We start from the raw sequence: 18109 nt of genomic DNA on the forward strand, positions 1-18109 counted from the left end.
TATTTTATCGGTCGATTAGGAAAGTTGTAGTAATATTCTTGTTCATCTGCAACATCTATATGTTAACTGTGGTTTTACGATACTTTATTTAAATTCAACTGTTTAGATTTTTTGCAGACAGTGATTTATGCCTAAATCTTCAGTACATCAGTTTCTTTAAATATAAATGCAGACAAAACATCTAATTAATTCAAGAATTTAAAACATCTAGGCGTCAACTTCCGCAACCAACAAAAACCTTAAGCTTTTTATTTTTAGTTTTGTAATCGAATCCTTTTATTGTCTCTGGTATCTCCTCTGCCTATATATAGCAGACGCAACGGTGATGTCGTATATTTATTAGGTTCTTCTATTAGCATGCGGTAATAATTTTTATAAAAAGACAAATGTGTCTTTTTCTGTCTGGCACCGAATCAAACGCTTAGATTTTTTTCTAAAACGTCGTATGCTTCGTATAATCCGACCTTTTGTGATCCTAAAATAGTCGAGACACCTCCGCCGCTTATGTTAAAGTCATATTGGTTTATTTCGAAAGCTACGACAGACTAAACTAATTCAAAACGAGCATTAATTCAATTTCTACACTCGATTGATTCGATTTTACAACATTCTGCTCTTCTGAATCAACGTGTCGCAAAAAATCATTCAGATGGCGTGTTTATTCTCTTAATTGGATTTGTCGTTTTGTTATAACCGATGGATTGTTCAAAATCTAAATCTAATCAGATGCAAAACCATTCTACATTCTGTGCTTCACCTCTCAACGTAAGTAATGTTTTTCCGGAATCTTTATTCAGAAAAATAGACGCCGGAAGGGTAATTGTGTCTGTGCTCGCCTACTTACATAAATTTTAACTCATTGACTTCCACCAAATTGGAACTGGATCTTAGGCGATGTCTTCGGCATCTTTAATGAACATTCATCGAATTTCAATTATATCGAATCGCTGATTTGCTTTTCCATTCGTTCTGTATACCGCCGCACAACTTGACGACGACACACCTGAAGATTTATTAGGGTGTAATTTTTATTACTAAGAAAATTACTTTTTGTCACAAAAAGCTATTCCAAACCAGACAGGTATGTAAAAGTTGACCAACAAAAGCGTTGCGGAAAGCAGTTTTTGTATTAAGTTTCCAGGACATTAACAAGAATATAATAGAACGTCCTTTATAATGCCTCTAATGCAGAGATATCGTCTTTTATGTCATCACTATCACGTTTGTTACACTGTACTATAACGATACACGGCAGCGCCGTAATTACACTTTTTTGGTTATCCGCCTATTCTGTAGCTACGTAATTGTGTCGATATTTAATAGATGATTATAATTGCTTATTTATAATAATAAGTATGTCATTAATATTCAGTTGTATGTTTTCGTGTCTCAAACCAGGCGACATTTCTGTTATGGGATACTTTAGTGACAACTTGAATAGTATGTAACAACAGACGGTCGCGGGTCTCCAATTTTAACATCAAGTGGAACAATACATTATTTTTTTATAATAACATATTAAGGATAATATTTATATATTGTATGAATGGATTGTTAGTTTTTCAAAAGCATATTTTTAGAAAACTGAATTTCAAATTGTTTTCATAACATGTATTAATCACATGATCAAAATGCATGGGCACAATATGTATGAGTGGTTAATCTTTCAAAAATGTTTCTTCAACACTTGTAGTACGGTTTTGTGTGTAAAATAAGCATACATTATACCTGCACTTCTCACACTGCCTGGTACATATCTATTGCGGTCTGACAAATTTGGCATAATAAAAGGGACCATTCGCCGGCTTAAACAAAATGTTATATCAAATTTAATAAAGGAAGACCCACAACGATATAATAACATTTAGGATAGACTATAATGCGTTGAAAGTTTCACTCTATTAAGTTGCGCTGAACAAAATTAGACCCACTCAACCACTCTCTATTTCTGAATCTGTATTACTATTCCGCCAGTTTTCATACTGTGCAGAGTAGCCTTCTAATTGCCTAATTTTCACTGCAACCACGCACTCGAACATTAGGCACTTTCCAGGGAGTCCCTCCCAGGCTACCCGCGGTCTGACTCAGCGTTGTTCCTTTCAGAGGGCTCCCCTTGAGCGCAACATTTTCTGTAATCGCTTAATGACTCAGGCAAGTACACAACAAAAGGTTGTTACACTTACAAAAATTGTTTGTTCCCGGAAAGTGAATATAAAGGAGACAAAGTTGTTGCATTAAGGAGTAATTTAGTGTGATTTTTCTCTTTTTAAAAGGAAAAGTTTCTCAGCTTTGTTCTTGTTTCCTTAAGACTTCTCAAATCCATTTCTGATAACCAGCAAGATGTGCAAAACTGCTTGTCGAAAGAAAGTTTTAACCTCAAGTATTTCAGCCGGTATTGAAATGATAGGAAGTTGAATTGCACAGAAGGAATGTGGCAAGTGTAAACACAGAAGCCGCAACTATTTCGCTAGAGGAAATTTTCGGAATTTTGGTTTACTGTCGTCGTATTTAGTTTTTGTTCAAATCAAAGTTTAGTTTGTTTAATTAGGAATAAATTGTAGGGAATGCATTTTTTATAAACTAGAATTTACCTTAGTTCACACAGGATAATGCATTTTATACTTATAATATAGTTGTTGCGACTGTGAGTAATTAGTGTTTCGTAAGCTGATTAAATTAGAATTCTGTGGTTCTACTGGCGCCTAATTTGATACACTTATTTTTCTTCATAATTTTTATAAAGGTCTCAAAAGTAATTTGGTTTATATTTCTTAATTCGCAACATCACAAGATCATATCATCATTTTTGAATAGAGTATGTGTAGATAAGTTTGTATATTTAGCAAACACTAGAACACAAATTATTTAGAGGAGGGAAAGCAATATAACATGGTATACCTACTGGCAGCACTAACATTTCTATAATTATATTTTATGTTAATAGTTAAAAGCAAGCCTTAGTAAGTCGTTGCTTCAGACCCATAGAGTTATGTGCTATTTTATTAAATAATATGTAGTATGTGGGTCTACATTTTAAGTTCTACCTTTTAAAAATAATAAAAAATTCAAAAAAGTTGGAAATATATGCTTCTTTAGATAATGGAAGACGATACAGAATGCTGTTGTCTAGAATTTTCCTGAGAACCGAATGATCCTCATTATACCAGCATTGGCAACAGATCAGCATTTGTGTAGAGATTGTTGTTTTTAAGGTATTGTGTTCTGCTCGTTTTTTATTATTACACGGGAAGAATATCAAAATATATGCAAGTATATATACACAAACATTATAAAATCAATAATCGTATAAGAAAGAGTATGAATGTGGTGTTGTGGTCCCACAGATTTAAAGAAAGTTAAGAAATTTACCATTCGGATGTTTGTTTGCAAATTAGCAAAATGGAAACCAAATACGTATTTGACGTTTTACTGTTCTGTTGAGCCTTCGAAGTAGATGTGATAAATAGTGCATAAATTGACAAAAGGTTTAGAACAGATGAATTATTTTCGCTTTACTGTAATGTTTTATAGAAGACTAACAGGCCATTAGTGAAGACTGATTAAGACATGAAACTAATTAAAATTGCATGAATTCGCCAAACAACCTCCCGTGCCTTTTTCGTCTACTGTAACAGCCATCAACAATTTATTTCACTGACCAATACTGAAAGTGTTGTGTGTGTCACCGAAACAACTTTTTGATTTTGATAAAAATATTTACCTAAACCTATCTAGTTACAAGGTAAAATATTTTTTATTTATCAACACTGTTTTATTTAAGATTGCATACTTTCTAAAATAACTACTTAATTTTCATATTGCATCAGGGCAATTCTACTGAACTCGGTCAACTTCATATGTTCATTTATAATTTAGATAACTATCAAGTACAGTCGCATCTGAAAAATTTTGGGCGTCAGTGCCATTCCACTGTCACAAAGTGTGAAACACTTTTATGTGTTATAATTTTTCTTTAGTTTTGTCATTTTTTATATTGCGGACAAATCTTTTAAACTTTAAACGTCAAATTGATAACTCGATAACAAAGCACAGACTACATCAAAATTTTCAAAAGGACAGAAAAATGACGTCAAAGATTTTCTAACCCCGACTGTATATTGCATAATTCTTGAAGATATTAAGTACAACAACCAGTTTTATACGATCATAATTACAAATATTGTACATTATATTGGATTAAAAGAACAAAACTCTTCTTATTGGCCAGTCTTGTCATCCCAGTTTAATAAAGTATCCATATACATAATTTTGTTTGTTTTGTAAGACGAGCTCCTGTGTTTCTTTTTATTATTAATAAAAAATAATTGTCTCACTTTTTCTTCTGTTCTGTTAGTGTTATTTTTTTGTAGAAAAATTTCAAATTTTCATTTCGTTGTTTGTTATTGAGCTGGGTTTATTTGTTATAGATGACTGAGGGGGGAGCAGCTTTTTAGAAAAATTATAAAAATGTGATTTGAATTTTTTTTATAGGAATCCTTATAAGTTAAAATAAAGATATGTACGTAAGGTTAAAATAAAGAATGAAAGCGTGTTGCCCGTATGTTTCAAATGAGTTTTGCCTTAACAAAATTTTGTGATTACGCCATCTAGATTTTTGAGAGGGATAGGCAGATATATTGATTAAAAATTTACCACGCTTACGATAAGTTTAAAACGTCTGCAAGATTTCGAAGCATTTGGTTGTGCAGTTCGTCTTTTAATCAGTGAAATAAATTGTCTCTTTCATTAATTTTTTGAGTCACCCTGTACTACTAATTCTAAAAACTATGAGTGCATTGATAAACCACAAGTATGCAGTTATAATGTTTTGCATATTTCAGAGAGGATTTATTCGACAAAATTTTGAGATGACGTCATGAATTTTTTGAGAGGGGATAAACGAATAAATTTTGCTTCACGATTTACTATGTTTACGATAACCTTAACAAATGTACAAGATTTCAGAACATTCGGTTTTGCAGTTTCAAAATTAAATTGCAAAATATTTTTATCCAGTTTTGAATTTGTTTCCAAAAATCTATGCCTAAAATACATACAAAATTTGACAACCATCGGTCCGATAGTTTCGGTGACGTGTCTAATAAAAATGGATACAAACATCAGACAGCCAGACAGATAGACGGAAAGAGGAGATCACTTTTTTTCTGCTCTAGAGATCATGAGAAGTCGAAAAAAATTAAGGTGGCAATTCGGCCGATGGACTGGATTACCGTACTTCCTTAGCTTACGCTCGGCAAGTAAAAATATGTATTTTGTTTTTAAGTTGATGACATAAATATCGCATTTTTATATCGACTGAAAAATCAGAAAATTTAAGTCTAGTCAGTTAAATTTTTTGTCCAAAAATTGGATAAAAATAATAGCAAGCATTAATTTATTGCAATAACTGAAAGGATTATGATCAATGACCTGAATTATTAATTTATAAATTTACAAGACTATTCATTAGTCGTGCAGCAGTTATTATTACAAATTCTTTTGTTCGATATTTTCATTACTAAACCCGGAAGCGGATTACTATGGTAGTGTTATAAAACTGTACTAATTGCTACATTTGGTATGTTTCTGTTTCTGATTTTGTTTTTATCTGATACACTGGACTTCTTAACATTGTAGGGGTGGAAATGTATGTCTGCGTAGCTGTGTCGGTCGACGGCAGAAACAGAAGAATGCCGTTTCTACTATACTGTACCGCACGCAAATGTATTGTCGATACCCCGCAGCGACAGGTATTAGGCTTCTCCGCCTCCTCTTTACGGGTTTCCCGAATCACATAAACACTTAGGGATGTAGAAAAGTAGATAGGACTAAAATATCCTAGTTTGAAAGTTCTGAATTCGAAACGAGAACTTTATAAGATAGTGTACATACACTAGAGTGATTAAAAAAAACTTAATACGGGCAGATTTTAATACGTAGTATATTTTATTAGGAGATCAACCTGATCGAGTGAGCAATCGAAAAAATTGATGTAGGGTAAATGTGTACAAGAGTGCGAATATGTATAAGAGTACGCACTGATGATTTCTGCTTATTAGTGCCATCTGGGTAAGATGAAGTTATACCATTCAGAATTTAATGCTAAACCTGAGATAAAGGTGCAAAAGTGACCTGAATATAGTTTATAGTTTGGTCGTACTGACGATTTTATGTTCACACGTTGTGTGGATGTAATTTTTACCGCTCATAGTTTTAGTTTTTTGTAAGGTACGTACCAGTTCTTTTATTTTACAGTAATAATTGTCATTAGTTGTAACTTTTAAGGTGTCGTTATACACTAACAGTTTTACACTTTCTGTTAATCAAAAGCTTTTAACTTTGAAAACATTAGGTTATGTACAAATGTACAAGAGTGCGCAGCGAGGTATTGTATAAGAGTGCGCATTGCTTGCAATACGTAGTCTAATAGTCTTGGAGATACATATCATACGATACTGCATTATTTAACTCTACTACTTTGTACTGCTTCTCAAGTTGTGTGGTGGTGGTTATGGTGATTTTTTTTTTTACTTCCTGAGCGTGTTGTAAACGAGTCCGTCGACCGACTCTTTATTTTTACGTTTTCTCGTCTTTTCAAGACCCCTAGAGTACGAAGAAATAGGTCTCCCGTTTTATGTGTAGTCTGTAGTCACTTATTCCCATTTATTTTCACCTTAGAAACAAATATTTTGTATTGCGTACTCATAAGCGTTCAAATGCGCACTCTTGTGCGATGAACTGTCTAAGAGTGCGCATTTACACATCTTGACAAAAATTGAAATTACTCTTAAAATATAGTGGTGTTGGGACGTACAATTAAATATATCTGATCTCTAAACATGTATATAACGAACCTATATCATAAAATTTGTCTATCCAAAAAAATTAAAAAGTTGTTGACAGTTTTCCACTAAGTGCGTACTCTTGTACACATTTACCCTATACTGACAATTTGAAAATGACACAAGACGAAATGTCTGAATGAAATATATAAAAATTAATATGTACAACGTTTGTGTTTGTTCAAATGATGAAACATGTTCCCAGTTATTTAATAGCTTTTTTTTCAACATTCAATTTCTTTTTCATTGACTTCATACTAATAATTTATTAAACATTATTTGTTTTTTCACATATCTCTGACATTATTTCGCAGTAAAAAATGGTTTAAGTTTATTTAGACCGACCCTGTTACAATACGTCCTTAGCTTACGCTCGAGAAAAAAACAAATTTGACACACAGTAAAACATATACGTATATGACTTTAAATAAAGAAATAAATGTTACAAATTAGCAACAAAAAAAATGCAATTTTATGTAACTCGGGAGGTATATTACGGAGTTAGGGGTTACTATACATATCTATATTTATTTTGATAAAAAAATCAGCATTTTACAACACTTTTTGAAAATCACATTACAAAAATATTTCGGTAACTGGTAAACTATCTCAAATAGGTATTACAAGACCAGGAAAAGTCAGTGACACTCAGGTCAGACTTGTACTATTCACACGTGCAAATTACTAATCAGAAATTATCGTACCATGTGCTTTTCTTGGTTAAAGAAAGTTTAATTAATATAATAATATTACGAAAAATTATGTAATTCCAAACAGTATTGCTTGTTAGAATATTCAGTTTGCCTGATCTGTAATGCGTGTACGTTACAATTTATTGAATGAAGTATTTCTGCTTATTAAACACATAAATCTAAATTTTAAATTGTTAATATTGATCTTAACCGAAGATTAAATGAGAGCTCAATAATAAGTTTTCTAAGCAATGCAATATGAAGTCGGGCTTTTACTTTATGTTCTGATTACTTTACACTGAATCACACTTATAGTGAAATGCTCTTTGACATCAGTGATATCGATAGGTACTATCATAAATTTAAATGGACAGTTGTCTGTCATGATGTATCAGCCATTCATAAATTATTTTTGCTGAAACGAGCTGTTTATGTACAGCATTCACCGACAAACGCGCCTAGCTGAATGCATTATTAAGTGTTTTGCATCAAAAGCATGGGTTCTAGTTTATAACTTGCTCTCGGTATTGTTTTACGGCTGTCCAGTTTTGAGACAACATAATGCCATTATATTAGATCGTTGAAATGAAATTTGAATTCAGCAGTAAAGAATAAGTAAGAGTTCTGTAAAAATTTACTACAATGTTTCCACGAAATGTTAAATGTCGTCGAAAAACCCGCATTGTAAAGGAGTCACTGTAATTTTATCGTCGATCGTCATGAACATATTATAGTTTTGCATTAATTATAATTAATCTATAATAATTATTATAGATAATTTTAATTTAGTCGTTGTAATTATTAACGTCGTAATTGTTTACCGATACTAATCGTATGTAAGTGACGTCTTACTACCATTTTAATATAGAAATGCTGTCTTCAAAGTCATAAGCAGCTTTGAAAGTGCAAACAGTGAGGTTATCAGCGTTGCACTGTTCGGAAGTTTAACTAACCTTATACCCTTCTCAAACAAATTCATGAACTTCGTTAAAGTAATACGGTCGGTCCATATCTGATAATGTCCAATATAAATTTCAGTAAACGTAACTGTTACAGTAAGCAGTTATTGTTAAAACTTGTTAAATTGGTGTTCCGATTCTGTTGAAATTATAATGAAGCTATCTCCCAGAAACTCATTCTGAGCGTTTTCACGGTAGTTATGTTAATAACATGGCATGTTTTTCTGTATTCCTGGAACTTTTCATATATTTCTTTCGTAACTTTGTTAATACAATTAGTCTTAGTAGGAATCTACGATTATGTCAGCGTTTAATAAATTACTAGAAGAATATACTCACAAAGAAAAATTGCAGAAACGGCTATTTCTTAGTATTTGGAAGCAGCTACAGTCAACAAATCATTGTATATTGATACACTTTATTTAATGCTAAAGAGCATCGAACAACTTGTACAAGCATTAAATATTAACAGTTAATAATTTTGTTGGTGGTTTATTTTAGCAGAAATAATTAAAGGAGCTCCTTCATTAATTTTGCATTGTGCTGTATACCCGGTAAACCGATTTCTTTATCCGAGTGACCATTAACATTCAATCTTCCCGCCTGGACCTTTTAAATATTTTATTTAGTAATCTGATCGCAGAAGGCATCTGCAAAGCGAGGTCGTACAGAAACCATTCAGAAACAGAAGAAAAACAGGCAGGTTGTTGAAATTTTAAAACATTTGAAAGCAGCTATCAGCTATTTGATATTTTTCGATGCTTGAAATATATTACGTTAAATTTACCGAAATTCGTTTCTTTTAAAATCATTTTCTCATGACAATGTAATTTTAAAGGTATTATTGTTTCCCTAAAAATATGTTACAGTTAACCGATCCGAGTTTAAAATTACGAGTATACGGCGGAACTTTTTATTCGGAAATGTAAAACGTTTCGTTTTCTAATTCATAACATCAGCATTTCGTTTTTTCAATGTGTTTCACAACTTGTAGAATACGAAAAAGTCGGTTCCGGGTTTTCGAATCTTTACCGTAAGCCTGTGTGTCTCTGTCGTATACCGGTGTTTGACTATCCATTATTAAATAGATAATCTTTTAGTATTATGTATTTCAAGATTATTGTATGCATAGTATAACGATGACCAAAATTTGTCTGTTCATCTCCAATAGAGTTTTACTATGAGTAAATCTCATTCAAATTTCACATGTTGTCTTATCTATAGCTTAACATTTACGTCCCGGAAATTTTATAGAATCCGTCTAACGAATTCCTTTGATATTTTGGTAACACACTCGAAAACGTACTTTACTACACGAAATTAATAGATAACGTCTGCTCAAAATTTTGTTGAGCTAATTTCACTTATGGTGTGTACAGCGACATGCTGCTTTATTTGTGGTTTAGTAATTCAACGTCATTTTTACCATAAAGCATATAGTTTATTGTGTAAAAATCATAATTAATGTTAATTTTACAATTTTTCTTACCGGGTCGTAGGAGTAAAGTTTGGTAAATGTTTTTGATTTTATTAAAAAAAGACACAAATATACAGGGTAGAGCAAAAATATGAAACTGGTGAAATATTTCGAAAACCACTATCTGAAAGTCTGTTAAACTTTGTATGCTCCATAATATACAATTGTCTTGGTGTCTGACAAATTTAATTTTCAGCGACGTAAATTTAATTTTTAACTTGTCACTAGAGCGATGAATTTATTCTATAATTAAAAACAACGGTTAGTTTTGCTTTCAGTTAATTAAAATGAAAAGTTAAAACAAGCAATCGATATTAGAATAAAAATCAACTTTCGTTGTACAACAGAATGTCAAAGGGCGCGCCATTTATTTCGTAGCAAAAATGTAACGTGTTGATCAGTGTCCTATAAAAATCATCAAGACTAATTTAACCAAAGAATTAAATTGCAAAAGGAAAGTTTTTTTTTTTTGTTTCATAAGAAATTCCTCGACAGGAAGTGATGTTAAAATGAGCGACGAGAGTACCGTCTGACTCCCACAGTAATTTTTTTCCATTTAAAGTTCATTGCAAAATAAAGATTTCTTTTTCTGGAAATTTAACAAATATTTAAACTCCATATTAAAAGTTTTTAGAAATCACCATGTCAAGAAGGAAATTACAGCATATTGTTTCGCAGCTACATTCTTAATTAAATTTTCATTTATTGTGATACGAAGTTTAGGTGTTCCAAAGTGCGCTTAGTTCGTAATTAAAGTTTTGCCTCCGATATGGCTTTTAATGTACTTGATGTTTGAAATTAAGACGAAATCACCACATCTCCCTCAATAACAATGCCATTTCTTTCGAGTTTGTCGAGTTCATTAAATTTTATGCGGGTGTAAATTAAGCTTCAAAGTGTAAACGTTCTTTTGCGAGAGAAGCTTTCAGGATTTTCGTTTCCTGTTGGCAATTAAACGTTCTTAATTATGTTTCTTGGTTTTGCAGATATGCGGAGGTGAAAAGGACAAGGGCAAATTGACAGGAACAGAAAAGCGAAAAGCGGACGACGGAGAGCCCAACAAAGATCTTAAAAAGGTAAGCATTTTAATAAACCGGCATTGTTTGTTTTCCAAGTTGGTAAACAACGAGTTAATTATTGTGATACGGTTGGGTTTTGACTAAATTCACCTCGGTTATTGCCTAATTAAAAACTTGCTGAAAAAGTAATTCGGTACGTCGCGTCGCAAAGAGATGGTACAGGTATTATAACTATACTAGCGTGCCTTAATTGGAAACTCGTTTCCTTTTACTTTCTAACTAGGCAGGTTATTATCATGAGTAACGATTAAAAACCGCATTTATGTTCTTATTTAATGCCCTCCGAAAATTTAATCGTGCGACAAGCACGTAGAGGATTCTTGTTAATTTGAGCAATTCACTATTTCCGATTTATATGTAATATGGAAGTTTGAGAGGTAAACCAAAATTTGCTACCACAGGAGTATCACTGATGAAAAACTAATCGTGCAAGCTAAATTAGAGCATAATTTTGTCCGAACATCAAGCAAATGGACTAAAATTTACTTCTGGCGCCTATATGGAAATTTGTTTTAATAGAGATGGCATACCCATTTAACCAACTGTCTTCTGTAGCATGGTTCGTACGAAACAATTTTCGCTGAAATTCTTGCAAACAAAACGTATATTAATATAAGCTTTTTTAAATGGGCATTAAACAAAAAATATCTTTCATATTTAAAATACAACAAATTAGTGTCCTTTTTTGACTGCTACGAGTTTTATTCAGTATCAGAAAGAGCGAAGGCGTTACTCTTTACAACTTTATAATCTATTGCGGATGACACCTAATTGAACTTATATTTTTTAAAGTCAGATATTGAAAACAGTATTTAGCAAAAAGTCTATATCTGTGTGTTTTTTTTCTCTTGTGAGTTGTTCTGTTTCTCAACAGCTAAAACTTTTTCTTGTGACTTTATTTTTAAGTATCTTTTAATTATGAATTATGTAACTTTGATTTTTAACAGCAATTTATTTAAAATAGCACAATAAAAGTGATAGTTCTTATATGGAATGATTTCGCCTAAATGACGAATGTGATTTGTGGTTAATGACAACCCAAAATACATTATTCATTTATTAAGAATAACGTATTTTGGGGTGCGTATCGGGACAGTCTGTATTGTAATTAAATTAATTTTAGTACTCCCTGTGATGAAATTACGGACAAGATTTTTTAAGGCTTGGCTGCTGTATTAAAATTTAAAGAACTTTCATTTATTCATTTAACGCCCCCTCAGCAATTATACATTCCGGAATTCCAACTGAGAACTGTATGAGGAGTTTCAAAGAACAAATATCACTGTTCAACGTTAAATTTTTTTGCGAGACAATAGCAACCATCGTTCTACCGCACGCAAATGAAACAAATAAATTTTACTTTAACAAAATATACTCTAGCGATACTAATTTTATAATCTGACATTACGCAGACATTTGTATTTTAACGATTATTTTAATGCTGTTGGGAAGGTTTTCATAACAAATAATAACAATTTTAATAGTAATACCTTTTTTGAGTGTTTGTTGTGTAAAACTTAATATTATAGGTAATCGTCGAGGGTGTATATTAACTTAACAAAGCCGTAAACAAAAAATTGTTGTAAGATTACGTTTTCCCGAAGCAAGAACTAACATCAAGAAGCTTTTCATTACCCCGTCGAATTCAACACCAATGCGGGTTAACACCGGAGGACGCTACCACTCTAAAGGGATTGGTACCCATTCCGAGGTCCCAGTCTTTGTTTGTAGATTGGGTACCTCGGAGAAGTAGTATTGGTAAATCTTTGCCAGAGCCCCATTGCTTTGCGGGTTTGTGGATCACTCACGACTCCCCGAAACTTCGGGGCTTCACAGTGTTGGCTACCTAGTCTGTATCCTAGGAGGTGAGGTTGTTAAATACCACATAAATTTCGATCTGCAAACCTTTTGGAGTATTTGAAAAGAACGAGTAACTCGATAATGAATGCCAACTGGTGAGTGAACTCGCTCTAAACGTCATACGACCCGAATAGCTCTCGAACCATCAGATAGAGCTTCACCAAGACACACGTGTTTCGCATCGCGTGAAACATCCACATATTCATGTACCAATTTTCTGCAATGCATCACACTCCTGAGTTCGACATGGGATTATCATCTATCGACCTGGCCAGTGCATCACTTCGAGACTTAGTAAACTTCGTGATCCATCGCCTACATGCAGGCGGATTTATTCACCTGTGAGACGGGAAAAAGCATCAACGGTCCTAAAGTTGCATCTCGAAGAGTACACACCTAAAGCGATTTAACGGTCCCTTCGCCTCCCACACGGGTCAGGCTAACTCACAGCCGTCAAGGCTGAAACCTATCCAGTTCAGAGGACCTGACCTTAAACACTCTACACCTGGCCCGGCCCGTCAAAAAGGGTTTCCATGACCCGCGTATCGGCGTAATTGACTTGGAAGCCAACTAGTCGCTTTTTCCATGGTCATGAAAGGCTCTGAATGGCGATTCGGGATGCCTGGATTCCTCGTATTCCTTGCTGTCACAGCCTCTTACCAGCCGGGTACCAATAAATGCGGTAGAAGTACCCGGTATCAAATTTTCAGCTCTTATACAAGAGACTGAAGATTTTGGTGGGCTTCGCCTGAGCTCCCTTTTGTGGCAACAGCTTGTACCAAGCGAAAGTGTGATTTTACATAGACTAAGAGAGGCTATGTTTTTGTCTCTTTGTTTCATAAAATATGTCCTACCGCTAACTGTACCACCAGGATCATACTACTCCGCTGACATCCTCCAGTTCCGGTTTTTTGGTCCCGACGGAGCTGGGCTTTCGCAACTATCAGTGGTTTCAAGAACTGCAAAGCATATTTTATGTAAACTGCTTACAACAGTTTGTTTTATTTCGTCATAGAGTACACGACACACTGAATCCATATAATGTTTGTGAATTATCCGTTCCGTTCTCTAATTTTTTAATGGTCAATTGAATGATCATTTTACATATAACGAGCGTTCAAATAAAAACGACGTCAAGCTAGCTTAGTAAATGTGAATTTAGGGCTTCGTGAATGATCCGTCCACATTTCCAAAGCCAACTTGACGTCGTTTTTATTTGAACGCAGTTAATTCACCTATAAAGACTGTTTTTGAAAAGTATCTCAAAAAAGAAACCGGAAATTGGGCATGAGAAGTGCATGTCATAATCTCAAAATCACCTTAATTCTTTCGTTTTTGAGATAAAATTCGCTAAAAAGTTTATTAAAATTTGATGTGCGCTACTGATTTACAGCAATTTGGTGGTTGTTAAGTACCATTTGCGGTGGGCTAATTTTACTTTGGAGGTAAAAAGTGACAATCATTGCTCAAGCACAAAGTTTCACGTGAAATTTTTTGAGGTTTGTCGCCAAAGTGTTTTCCGTTGTTTTCAAAGAAGTTTTTCTAAAAAGTGCAAGGTTACAAAAATGCCGAAATGACCGACATGGTCTTAATGTACGGCAGAGCCTTTGGAAATGGTCTTGAAGCTCGACGTCTCTACGGTGAAGCTTTCCCCGGTCGGAATTTACCAGACCATGGAACTTCCAGTGCCGTTATTCAGCGTCTCCGAGCACATGGTGGATTTCGTTCACGTAGGTCGGACTGGAGTCGCCAAAGGACCAAATAAACACTAAATGCTTAATCCGATATTTTAAATGTCATAGAAGAAAATCCATACATAAGTGTGCGAAGATTAGCGTACCGAGTAGGGATTTCACCATTTGTAGTGTGGAGGACCTTAAATGGGCCTACAACCGTATCATGTCCATCGCATACAACACTTAAATTGAAGATTTGCCAAAAAGAGTTGCGTTCTATGAATGGTTGCTTCAAAAAAAAACGGAGAAAATCCACACTTTACTGAAAAAATATTTTCAACAAATGAGGCAACATGCCAGAGATAGTATTTTCAATTCCCACAACACCCATATTTGTTCAGACGAAAATCCCCACTAAATTGAAGAAACGCACTTTCAGGGTAGCTTCAATTCCAATGTTCGGGCAGGTATGGTTGGAAACCACGTAATAGGTCCATACATTTTACCACCCCGATTAACAGCTGCTGCCTATTTAGACTTTTTAAATAAAATCTTGGGCGACCTTTTAGAGGATGTCCCACTGGGTACCCGCCGTGGTATGTGATATCTCCACAATGGGGCCGTGCTCATTATGCCCATGAACTGCGTGCGTGGTTTAACGAGAACTTCCCAGGACGGTGGATAGGATGCAATGGGCCAGTATTATGGCCTCTTTGATCATCCGACCTGAATCCCTGCTATTTCTTTTTGTGGGGGCAAGAAATAAATTTTGCATTTTTACTTATCATACGTGCTGTCGACCATTACCTTATATATACATATGATATGTATACCTTGCACCTAATTAATATTTGTCAATGGCGCAGAAAATATGTGGACGGGGGTAAATTTTTTTTGTGAGATTTATACAATAAAACAAGTTTTAGATGGTTTTCCGAGATGGTCAGATTTATCAGCTTTTTTTTTGCATACCTTTCAAAAACACCCTGTAGACTTCTGTTAGGTTTTCGAAATTTAAAATTTTGTTTTTCGCTTTTAATGCACTTTTTTATATTGTACGAAGAAAGTATGGTTTGAAAAAATGTTACTGTTAAAATAATGACGGTTCCATGAATGTATATTTTTGCTGCAGTTCTGTTCATTAAGGAAAATGAATTCAATTATAACTCTGCAGAATATCAATATAACACGCGCAATAAGAACGCATACATCATCAATTATCATAGGCTGAAGAGAGCTAGAGAAGCCACTAGTTACTATGGCGTAAAGTTTTTTAATAAATTGCCAGAACATATAAAGAATTTGCCTTTAGTTAATTTTAAAAAGGTAGTGAGAACTTCATTAATAGAAGGAGCCTTTTACTCCCAAGATGAATTTCTTAACCATAATTTTAGTTCTTAGGTGGAAGGGGGAAACTTACTCAATAATTAATAATTACCTACTGATTTAAAGTAACTTTTTTGTTAAATATATAATTAAACTAATTTTGACGACTCCATAATACTTTGTATTTTAAACATGAATAAACATTACGTTACATTACTTACGATTTTTACACAAACTCTGCAAAATACTTTAGTTTTCTCTTTTAGCATAAATAAATTGAAACTAATTTGTCTGGTTCTGGTAACAAAGAATAACTTCACACTAACACTAAATTCAACAAATACAAAGATATTGAATACAAAATCATCGAATTCCAATGGACATCACGCGACAAGTCAAAAGAAGCCGAAGTTGTAATAAAAGGTAGGTGTCCTTTAACACAGTTCTTTGAAGGGCACGTGGTGACAACGGGTATTCGCTATAAAAAACGACTGCCATAAAAATTTGTAATTGGAAAGTGTAAAACTCACCTTTTTGTAATAATTGTTTCTAAAATTGTTAAACTCAAGAAAAAAAAAATGCAAAAATTGAAAGTAAAAAAAAGAAATAAGCGTAACAAAATATGTCTTAAATGGATTAAAATTGTAGAAAGATTTCAAACAGTTCGAGTGTTTACAAAATTGGGAAAAAGCATAAAATCCATAAATCCGTTCTCTACTTATAAGAATACTCTTCCATGCACCTAAGGAATTCTTTAATACGGTACGGTAAACTGTAAGAATGATATATAACCCTACAATTTTTTTTACAGAAAATTTGAAGGTTTTTAGTCTCTGACAATAGTCAACCCTATTGGAATATCATTGGCAACATTGACTGTAAAATTAGAGAGATTATTTCTAAAGAGTCGTAATAAGGTTTTGAAATGGACTTCTTGTAGAGATTTATTAAAGTTCTACAAAATTTTTCGCTATTCCGACACTAGGTACCTGTATGGAGGAAACAAAAATTCGTTACCAGAAATGTTACTCCAAATGTAACCAGCGATCAGAGGTGTAGTTAATATTTGATCTCAGAACTCCGAAACTGTACTTTATGGATTGATTATTATTATTAATTCCTCGAACTCGGGATTTGAGTATGATCGATCGACGGGTGCGTTGACAGATTAATAGTAACGAAGGTATTATTTGTTCTACCCACACTAGTAGAACGTCATGACGTTATGTTCTAGTTCATTTTGGATGCATTCGACCCATGAGCAATCAAACACGTTTCATAACAGTTACGTGATTAAAACAGAGCCAATATGCCTCTAGAGCACTCAATAAAGGATGATTGAATTCGACTTGACTAAACCAACAACCAAACCCAAGTATATGTCACGTTTAGTGACGTATTATTTATTGGGACAATTATGTTTATGGTGATTTATACAAATTGCTTTACTTTATCCACCTCGTATCGACGTGAAACTTCCCGAATTTTCGTCGGTCCTGACTGCAGTAAATTTTCCGACAACATGCGCATGGAAGTCTTGCACACGCATCAAGATCACGCACCTTCTTGCTTGAGTTTATTGGTTTATTTTCCGACATAACATAACCCTCACTAAATTGCACATTTTTCACTCAAGCTAATACGAATTAACTGTTGGAACTTTTACACGATTCAGTATCCAATTCAGTATTCTCTAGAGTGCGCTTAAGGTTTCCTAGATTTTTTTTAATTTACGAAAGTTTTCCTGGAGCTTGTTTTTCACAGCCAGGCGACGTCATGATAAATCTGCAGGTTTTTCGTGTCGTCTCATTCAAAGTATTTTTTCTCAATTAAAATATTCCGACGGCGTGGAGGAGGCAGCAACCTTGCTTCCATTTATATTAATTGATTTTCTGTTTTCTGTCGTTGACTCACAAAAATGTGTACTTTTTTATTTTAGAATTTACCGCTTGAGGTTGTTAAAATTACTAAGAATCAGGTTTTCTGCATCTAACGTGTCTTGCATTTTTATGGTTTTAAAAATATTGCTGCAAATAGTATATAGTATTACCAACAGTAATTAAAGAAGCAATTTTCCAAGTACAGCAAAATGACAACAGTCTGAAGTTGACCGTGCGTTAGTCGAATTGACTGTCACAACCATAGAATCCGGCACATTGTTCTTATTTTCTGTAACCAAGTAGTACTCTGCTAATGTC

General features: G+C 33.7%; 1 protein-coding gene across 5 annotated transcripts in view; it reads left to right on the top strand.

Moving 5' to 3' along the window:
- The window catches only part of LOC135129808 (pseudouridylate synthase RPUSD2-like), a 395425-nt gene that overhangs the window by 285120 nt on the left and 92196 nt on the right, over nt 1–18109 (top strand). For all 5 annotated transcript variants that reach the window (XM_064057054.1, XM_064057055.1, XM_064057056.1 and 2 more), the window contains one exon: nt 10957–11046. In XM_064057054.1, the coding sequence (XP_063913124.1) occupies nt 10957–11046 (90 nt within the window). The remainder of the gene's footprint in view (nt 1–10956; nt 11047–18109) is intronic.

This window comes from Zophobas morio, unplaced genomic scaffold, assembly GCF_036711695.1.
Source record: "Zophobas morio isolate AGI-343-1 ecotype UQ-CSIRO unplaced genomic scaffold, CSIRO_AGI_Zmor_V1 ptg000017l, whole genome shotgun sequence".
Lineage (NCBI taxonomy): Eukaryota > Metazoa > Arthropoda > Insecta > Coleoptera > Tenebrionidae > Zophobas > Zophobas morio.